Genomic DNA, 10355 nt, shown 5'->3' on the forward strand with positions numbered 1-10355 from the left:
AAAAAAAAAATCTTGATGCCCACCTTGCTGGGGTCATCTGACCCCAGCAGTCTTTGCTGCCCAAGGTTGGGCTTGACCTGATGATCTTGTATGGTCCCTTCTAGCCCCTAACATCTATGAATCTGTGAATGTTCAGTTGCAAAAGTTGTTTGGGTATAAATATAACGCTTTTGTATAAATGTAATGGGACAAAATTAAAATAATTTTACAACTCATCTGATACCTGTATGACTTTCTGCACTTGTGGGAGCTTTACTGGAAAGAGGCTGTTGAGCCGTAGCAAGTGAGAATGGGAAGTACTGTCACTTGAGCTCACTCAGTACTCAAACGTAACAGCTAACAGCCTTACATTTGGTCCACTGTCGGCATCTGCACTTTATCCCTGAGTTCTGTGTATTGTATTTTCACAAAGATGCTGTGGGTGTGTCTGGACAAGCGCATGTGTGTTTTAGGCATGGGTTTGTTTGGTTTTTTTACACTGAGATCTCCTGGTAACAAAAAACCTTTGCCATGGTGTAAATTAAGACTGCAAACAGACTGCAGCCTGCACGCGCCACACATGCAACAACATGGTGAACGTCCGCATGTGCGGTGCGTGCAGGTGGCAGTCTGTTGTGCCACATACTACACATGCATGCTTGTCTGGATGTACCCCTTGATAGCAACACGAGCTGGCATAAACTACAGGTCTTGTTTATCTTATTGATATATTCACTTTGTGGAATAGAGTACTTATTAGTGTGCTATTCAGTAGTTTTGTGACTTTTCAGCCAATTCTTATACCAGTCCCAACTGAGGCAGGCTTCTATCAATGTAATTCCTGATGAGCGGACCCAGATACTTTGCCACCTTTAAAACGCTGAATAAGGGGACCTCTTCTCTTCTAGGACTTGTCACACTGATATAAATTAAACTTTAATTTTGCTGCAATTTAGCTAAGCTTGTGTGCATGTCTATGCTTGTTTCGCTAGTTTAGTTCAATATCACACCTTAATTTGAACCAATGAAACTTCCTGTGTAGACCAGATTGCCAGGTGAGTCTGTCTTTTGTTTCCTAGTATCCTGAGCTCTTTGACTTACCAGTAAAAAAAAGTATTACACAGTATTTGCTGAAAATCAAATAATTATTTCTGCAACACAACAATGAAAATGATGAAAGGCCCAGCAAGGAAAATCTACTCTTCATTACTGGAGTGCTTTCTGAGTTTTAAGTACTGTACAGATGTAAGTTAAGTAATCTATGGAGTGTTCTTGAAACAGCAGGTGGTAAGTCCAGTTTTGCAATCAGGGATGCCAAGACGGTGCAGTGACTTGCCCAGTGGCTTTGAGTTGGGAACCTACAGACTCATGTTCCTTGAGATACAGCTGAGGCTAGTTATTTATTGATCTTCTGTTTTATAGTGAAATTTTAGGAGAACAGGGAGAAGAGGGAGTGTCTGTGCAATACCTTAGATGCACTTTTCAACATCCATCTTCCAAAGACACTCAACTGTTGGATTATAAAAAATAATTCAGATTGGACTAGATGAAGTTTGCATAGTAGCATTGAGTTTGCTGTGACCTAACATTTTGTGACTTTTTTTTTTTCTTTTTAAAGAATCTTCCTATATGGATCAGCCTTCTAGTGATGGTGAAGCTGGAAGAAGGCTACTCTAACCAAACCCAGGATGAATAGACTGCCAGGTGATGCAGAAAATGCCCATAGTAGCAGTCTGGGCTCTTGTCCTTCTTTGCGGGATGTGCATACTATCAACCCAACACAGCTGATGGCAAGGATCGAGTCGTACGAAGGCAGAGAGAAGAAAGGCATATCTGATGTCAGAAGGACTTTCTGTTTGTTTGTTACATTTGACCTCTTGTTCGTAACCTTACTGTGGATAATAGAGTTAAACGTGAGTCTGGCTTTCAAACTTTTCAAGATTACTCAGTAGATAAAATTTAGAGTCAGAACTGATATTGGGCTCAATCCCAATCTACCTCGATGTGTGCCTAAACCATAAACATCATCTTGTCTTAGTTTTTTGTGAAAATTGCTATCCATTTAGTTTAGCAGTGACTACTGTCCTTGGTTGCAAGAGTGAACGTTTTGTTCATACTGTTAGCTCATTTCTAACAACACTTCAGTTTTGTTACCACGTAGCTAAGAAAACTCAATACTTACTTTGTTTCTCTAATGGGAATAGCATCTTGTGAAGGTTGTCTTCCTGTCAGTTTTGCTTTTCAGGTAGTATTTTTTTTCCCCTTGTTCCAAGTTTTATTCTGTAAACTTAAGAACGCTTTTGAATAGATATATTAATATGCAGTCTGGTGGGTTGGATTAAGCAACAGCTTGTAGTTATAAGATTGCCATATGTTTCTAACATTTTGGGGGTCTGGCTTTTTGTAATTTGGAAAAAGATCTTTCAGAAATGTCTATGAGAAAGCATAAACAAAAGTAATGTGATGATGTAATTGAAGTTCTGGCTAATCTGGGATTTGTAGGTATCCACAGACATGGATGTTAAATTACAGTCTGAAAATATATTAAAATTATGATTCAATAAAAAAAAAGACAATGTTTTCAGGACTGCTTTTTAAAGATATGGAGTTGATCTTAGATGTGAAGTCTCAAGTATTGACCATGCATTGACATTTGTATATCAGCATGCTTTGGTAAAAGTGATTTGCTGTGTTAGCAGTCAGGCAGAAAGTAGGGCAGGGTGATACTTTAAAAGCTATTTGTTTTGCAGACCTAGCAGGTAGGTAAAAGGAGAGGGCAGAAGGATTTTTGACAGTTTATTTTTGAGGTTAGCGGAATATTTCGAAGGTAGAGTTGGGAGAAAGAAGCAGAGATGCCAGAGTATATTGTGTCGGTGCATAGTTAGTCCTTGACGTGGAAATGATTGTATATGCTTTAGGAGGGTTTGTTCTTGATTATATTATCAGGGACTGTTTAAAATGTCCATTGTTCTTAGTTCTGGCCTTCACCTTCTGCTGCTGCTTGTTCTCTGTATACTTTTTCCACCTTAATTCTGATTCTGTGCCTGTGTCCCGTGTTCCTATCAATCTGCCACCACCTTTGTGATTCAAACTGTACCACTTAAGGGTTAAGGAGTTATAACAGAAATGCCTTTTCATTGAACTTCACTTTGGCTTTGTGACAACATTACTGTGGCTGCTGAATAGTTCAGGTAAGAATCCAAACTGGTCAGTTTCCAGTCATCAAGTATTCAGGATTCAGCAGCCGTGTCATTTTGGTCTTATGAAAAACTCTTATTCCCCCAAAGGCCATCACAGGGTCCATTTAGATGATCAGAAATTGGTGTTTTTCACTATGGAGAATGTGAAATCTAGTCCAGTGTTGAATTTTTAAAGCCATGTTGCCTATTTCTATTTCTGATGGCATGAAACTGAAGTAATCGTGCAAGTTATACAGGTATATCTCAATGTGACAGCTAATTCAGATTTGTAACAACAAATAATGGCCATTTGTAAGCTTGTGTTGGATTCTTGAATGCATGCAGCACATTTTTGCAGGTCTATCCAAACTTTGCAGTTTTGATGCATGTTCTTTTCTTTAAATGGACTAACTCTCATATTAATTCTAATAAGGATTGTGTGACTGATATTGCGTAAATACAGTTTGTTTTTTCTCTTGCCCATCAGACCGAAGCTAAAGGTTCTAAATATATATACTGGAATCAGATCACGTTTGAATCTTCATTTGTTACTTTGGTTTCCAGTGAAGTTTTATAAGGGTGTATGCTAAAATCACATGGTTTAATTCCTATCAAGTTGTTCTTCCCTTTGCAAATATAAACAACTAAAGTATTTGATACAACAGTAGCCATGATAAACTGACTGTGGCTGTCTAAACATCTTATCCTGTTCAGTGATTCAACTTGTTTCAGAAGAATCTTTTTTTACTCGCATTACAGCTTGGGTATACAAATCACTTGTAGAGGTTTGTAAGAGTACATCTCTAAAGAGAAGTGACACTTTCTTAGGCTGAGTTTGGAGAAAGAAATCATTAACTAAAAAGGCTTATACTGGATTTTGGATGGAAATATTATCAGACCAAGGCGAGGAAGCCACTCAGTTAATGGAACTAAAATACTGTTCTAATTGGAGAAAGATAAATAGTGCAGGCTTTTAGACTTTCTTCAGGAATGTGTTTTTGTTTGGTTGTTTTTTTTATTTAATACTATTCCAGTGCTCATGTTGGAAATGCAACAACTGCATGGTTAATCCTACCATGGTTTTTAAAGGAAAAAAAATCCATCAGTAATACAATCTGAAGCGTCTCTCTTCGTAGCTATGGTGCCATTCAGGGTATAGTGTGAAATAATTAGAATATAGAAACCTAGATTCTGTATTTCAGTCTTGTAAAATGGTGGATAAACATAATTTTAAAATTTTGTGCTTGGTAATTATATAGCAGTACAGAAGATGTGGAACAAGCTGCTAACGAAGGGGGCTTGCATGGTTTCATTGCTTCTAGTACCATGTAAATGCTTTTACAAATTCCACAAATATATCTTTTGAATTTTTTTTGTGCCATCAGTGAGCAGGTATGTTAAATAACTGATATTTTATGTTCAATTGGCAAAAGCAAACCATTCAGAAACGCTCATTTTATTTATCACACTTGTTCCCATAGTTTCTTAAGGCATTATGTTGGCTTTTTTTACACAGTTGACAGTCAAAATCGAAAAATAACCCTGGAAACAGGGTACGGAAAACAAGACTCCTACTCCTAGTGAATGCCTTAGCTGCTTAGCTACAATACAGTACAGAAACACTTACCCAGTGTATCCCAGATAATTTTCTGCGGGGTAATACCGCTTCATTAGGAGTGGATAGTGCCCCTAACCAGAATAGCTTATTAGTCTGATGGTTAAGGCACTCTCCTGGGAATTGTAACGTGGGTTTCTCCTTGAGCAGAAAAGAGAATGTCAGCTTGATGTTCCATATCCCAGGTGAGTGCTCTAACCAGTCGTTCTTTTCATAAAGAGGCAGACAACCGCAGCCATCATCTCCTCTATCTTTTAGAAGAAAAAATTGAATACTGCTCATGTTATGGGTCCTGAATGCATGGGAATATTTGTTTTGAAGCCTTGAGTAAAGATCACTGAGGTCCCAGGAGAGGTAGAATTTCAGACTCATCCCTGCCCCCTTATTGTTTCCTGTTGACCTAGCTCTTGGTTGTTACATACTGATGTTAGGCTGCTTCCTGCTCAGCCAGTTGGCTGTTTTCAATCTATTCTGAGGAGTCTGATCCTGTCAGTAACTTTATGCAAGCGTTTGAATTTCAGTAATTTTCCAATTTAAAGTTATAAACGATGTATTTTTTTTCCTTTCTAGGTAAATGGGGGCATTGAGACTACTTTAGAGAAGGAAGTCCTGCAATATGACTACTATTCTTCATATTTTGATATATTTGTAAGTGTTTTGTTGTTTCACAGTTTATTGAAAAATAACAAAAGTGTGGATATTCCCCTCCCCTGCCCCCAAGACATTTTAGCATTTGTTATACCCTAATCTGGGTACTGTGTAAGCGTTAGATTCTCTTATAATTTAAGCCAGAGGAACATGTGCTCCAGTAATTTCGGTTAGGTTTTATATTCTTATATTGGTACATGCCAGTGAAATAGATGGTTGATAGTGAGGGGTAGGTGGCGTGCAGAATAATGTATATCTGCAGAGGTAAAGTTTGCTGTAGATTTACCCATTTCAGCATAAATGGGTCTCTCTAAACTTTCCTAAAAAATTAGATTCATGATGCATTAAAATATGGATTACTTAAAGTATAATGATCCTGCTTCCACCTACATACTTGCATACAGGCCCATTGAACAGAGTGGAAGGTAAAGCAGCAGTTCTGATACTTAACATGTTATCTGATGTACCACATGCATCTTTTCCCAGCAAAATTGCTATTCTAAAATTGACGTACATGTATTAAGTGGGGAAACTTATTTTTCTCTGATTTTTTTCATGAGATTGTAGCTTTGTGGCCAGGTTAGAGGGGGACAATGGAGATGACATTCTTCATTGCAAGAATTTTGCAGATCTCAGTATGTGAATGTGTTGTTTTGTGGTTTGGGGCCTGTGTTCTTTGCAGGATGTGCTCGTCCTTTTCCCTGGCCCCTAATCCTTTTATGGAGCTTTTATGTCTTGCTAGCCTGGAGAGAGAAATTGCTGATGCAGCAATCCTTTGATACAGATTGAATTGCCTGATGTGGAACTGGTATAGAAATTTGCCACCTTTTCCACACTCTAGCTGGTTTCTATGCCTTCAGGGAGGGGTGACAAGTTTTTTGCCAGAAAGCCACATTGTTCTATCATACTTCTTTCAACAACTCATTGCAATATCTTTAGTTCCAGAAAACTAAAAGACCTCTTTGTTCAGCTTAAATTAGTCTAGCTTATAGTTGAACTTAACTATTTGCTTATTTCCCATTTTGTGCATTTTTCTTTTGTGAACTCATTTTAACAGAAGATGCCAGACCTAGCATAGTTGTTCTGGGGAATGAGTACAGAAATGAATGCAATGACTCTCTTAATTTAGAATTCTAACCATTCCTTTGCCCCTGGCTCATTCTTTGGCTATGGGCAAGTCCTGTAAACTCTCTGCCTCAAATTTTTAGTTATGAACTGTGCATAACTATCTACCTTCAAGGAGTGCTGGAAGAATTACTTACCATTCTTCAAATGGGTACAATGCTCTTTCTGACAGCAAGAATATATTGAATCATATTTGCACATATACTCATAAAGGGGTGATCAATGACAGTGCAGTATATGCATACTTATAAGACATGAATATTTCAGCAAACTTCTTACGTTCTTTGTAAGTGCAGAAATATTTGTATAAACATGTTTCTTCCTTCCTTTGCCATCTGTACTGTTAGCAGTTTTAAATTGTACTTACTCAAAATCTAACATTACTGGGTAAGTTAACTACATACGGCTACCATTGTGGTCCCCAACTTGCAGAGACATATGTAAGCGTAAGTCTACCTGTATAGTGCTCTGATTTAATTTATATGAGCGATGTTTCATATACTTACATAAGCATTTAAGCATATGAATAGATCCATTCAATGCTGTGTTTTGCCATTTGCAAAGCCATACTGTTCAATATTTTTCCTAAAAATTGACTTACCAGGTTGTAGTCTATTCAGTATATTTAGACAGCTGAATCTTGTGTGTTTTCTACATGTTCTGAATTAACCAACCAATATTTTTTCCTTTCTCTATAGCTACTGGCGGTCTTTCGGTTTAAGGTGTTAATACTTGCATATGCAATGTGCAGACTGCGCCATTGGTGGGCAATAGCTGTGAGTAGTAGACAAGCATAACTGAGTTTTAACCAGAAGTGGGTCAAATATAGACAAATTCTAGATGCCTCCAAATGTTTGTTTGTTACGAATCAGCTGGATGCTCTGCTATAATTAAGTCAATACACAATGGTCACTTGCCAAACAAAGGTGTCTGAGTCTGGAAGATTTTTCAGGTACACAGACAAGTGTTATGGGGGCAGTAGGGTATTGTTCTTGTTGGGAGCACACTAGTAGGAGTACAGTGATGGTTTCAGAAGAACCATTTATGCTTTTTGCAGAATTGTAACTCCAAATTCCTTCTTGATATGCAAATGAAAGGAGTAGGTTGACTTTTTCCCCCCTTACATTGCTATCACCAGTTGCTGTTGTGCCAGCCCTGTCACTTCATAGCCCCTTATTACACCAGATTTGTTTCCTGTAAAACAAGCTTTTGAAAACCCTGCTCCCCAACTTGGCAGTTGAAAATAGGAAGTATGAAGGAGGAAAGAAAACAGTTTATCAAGACAAAAGTTAGTACTTATACCTGCAAATTACAAATGACAGTAATAAACTCCAGAAATCACCTATTGTTTTCACTACTGCCTTACTCAGATTTTAGATATCTGCAGCTGTACCCATCTTGCTTTATGCTTGACAGTCATAAGACAGTGATTTTTTTTTCCCCAGTGGTTTGGAGCAGTAATCTCTACTGTAACTATTTCTGTAGCTGGATAGGAGGGGGGAAGTTTAACACTGTTTAATTGCTCTGACTCATTCTTCCACCCACATGGTGGATTACAGTTGATACTGCAGGCTATAATATAATAATGCGCATACTGCTGGCCCACTGTGCTGCGTATCCAAGAAATGATTTTTCCCTTGCATTGTGCTAGGATTAGAGTGAAGCAAATGTGGCTGTTCTACATAAAATGTTTTCAAACCATGAATGTGCAGTGTTTTACAGTAAGCTGACTCTGAGCCCTACACAGTACCTTGGCTCAGTAAGGGTGTATTGCCAGCTTACCCCATAAACCCAATAGCAAATGTAGCTACGTTTGAGAGGCTGGTTGTTTTCCCTCCCTGCCGACCCCCTGTCCTAAAATGAGTGCATCTCAAAATCCTCTTGCTGCTTCTAATTATGTGTAGCGTTAGAATATGTCAAGCAAATGAAATATAGCTAACTTTATTTATGGGGCTATGTGGTACCAAGGTTTCGTTCCTCATTGGGGACCAAAAAAATCATTTGGGAGCTTTTCCAAAACAAATATTAATTGTATCTTATATCCCACTTGTGTGTTTCAGAAAACCACAGGTTTAGACAATTTAGTATCACTTGGTCATTTGCAGGAAAGAAATACTTGGTCATCTGCAGGCAAAACATCTCTTGCAATATGCCCAGCTCAAATGAATGCTGTTAACACATCACTTTCATGATCGCTAATTTTATACAAAAATGTTTTCTCTTCCAATTTCAACTATCAGCCCTCTCACCTTCTAAAATAAAGCTTTTAATTTTAAACATAGTACATAGTATCTCGTTAAAATGGGTTTTGGAAAGTCAATGAAAGGATTGCATTTTTGTTCTGAAGTGTGTGTGTGTGTGTGTGTGTGTGTGTAAAAATTGCATGACAAATAGGGAATTATATCTGAACATATAAACGATCACTATATGTGCGGTTTCTAAACTTTGTTCTCTGCTCTATGAAAGCAATCAAGTACTCTCAGGTTTGAAGGTATCCAAATTCAGGGGAATTGTCCTCACTAGACGATCAAATTTGAGTTAGTACCATTAGTAAGGCTGGGATGAAGAGAAAAACTGTGTTTTTCCTAAGTGTTGGGCAAATTTTAATGAGATTTGGATTCTGTACCTCTGTTGATCAATCAATAATTATAACATGTCATAGCTGAAAAAGTAAATCTCCAGTTGATATTTCAGTTTTAATGTTCTCTCTTTTTTTCTTTCAGTTTACAACAGCAGTGACCAGTGCCTTTTTACTAGCAAAAGTAATTCTCTCAAAGGTATATATTCAGATCTAAATTGATGAGACATTCTTTTTTTTTTTTTATAATGGGATTCTGTAAAATTGTGTTTGTTTTTTCCCAAGCTGTTCTCTCAAGGTGCTTTTGGCTATGTGCTGCCCATCATATCCTTCATACTTGCCTGGATAGAAACGTGGTTCCTGGATTTTAAAGTATTGCCACAAGAAGCAGAAGAAGAAAACAGTAAGTTTAATTTCTAATACAGGTTTCTCTTGCTTTATGCTGTACATGTGTTCCTGGAAAACAGCGCATAATTTGAATTCGTATAAAGGGAACCCACTTTATAATGTAACAAATAGGGATATTCCAAGACCTCAACTGTACTGACCCCCAAACCCATTTCTACCACTTTTACAAGACGGTTTTGGTATTCTACAACAGCCAACAGTACACACAAGCACAGGATGGTGGTGAATGTTACCAGAATGGGGATGGCAACTACAGAAATGCGTGTCTCAGATAATGAGTGAAGAGTACAGATCCACACAGACTATATTTTGGTGTGCATCACTCGCACAGTGCACCGCATAAAGCAGCTGACTGCGGGCTTCTACCACACCAGTCATATAAGAATGAATTTAACTTGCGTATAAGACAGGTATAAAAAGGGTCATTGCATAAGAGCAAATTTGCACCTACAGAACCCGCATAAAACGAGGGAAACCTGTAGTTACTACTGTTGCCTTCATTTTCTCTTGTACCTTCACTGGCAGAAGAGTCGTATTGATTGTTTTGATGAAGCAAAACACTAATTGATTGCATAAGATAGGGTGGGGAGTGAGTAGATGTTTTTGCTAGGGAACTTTTGTGGTTTTAATTTTTATGGGGTTGAGGCAGGTTATATTGAGTCTTCCATGTTTGCATCAGAAGATAGTTAGGTCTAAAACATTTAATATCTTAAGGGAACGTTTGCTTGCTAGATCAATAAATCCTAATAATGGCATCAATGGAACCTGGGTACTGCTTACCAAATGACGTCACTCTGGAACACCAAATCTGACACTTTCCCCC

General features: G+C 37.9%; 1 protein-coding gene across 3 annotated transcripts in view; it reads left to right on the forward strand.

Annotated features, from left to right (window-relative positions):
- The window catches only part of STARD3NL (STARD3 N-terminal like), a 43219-nt gene that overhangs the window by 22158 nt on the left and 10706 nt on the right, over positions 1–10355 (forward strand). For all 3 annotated transcript variants that reach the window (XM_019538852.1, XM_019538833.1, XM_019538843.1), the window contains 5 exons: positions 1598–1892; positions 5344–5421; positions 7245–7322; positions 9270–9323; positions 9410–9527. In XM_019538852.1, coding sequence (XP_019394397.1) covers positions 1668–1892; positions 5344–5421; positions 7245–7322; positions 9270–9323; positions 9410–9527 — 553 coding nt within the window. In that variant the 5' untranslated portion in view covers positions 1598–1667. The remainder of the gene's footprint in view (positions 1–1597; positions 1893–5343; positions 5422–7244; positions 7323–9269; positions 9324–9409; positions 9528–10355) is intronic.

The sequence above is a fragment of the Crocodylus porosus genome, unplaced genomic scaffold (assembly GCF_001723895.1).
Source record: "Crocodylus porosus isolate Cpor-Errol unplaced genomic scaffold, CroPor_comp1, whole genome shotgun sequence".
Lineage (NCBI taxonomy): Eukaryota > Metazoa > Chordata > Crocodylia > Crocodylidae > Crocodylus > Crocodylus porosus.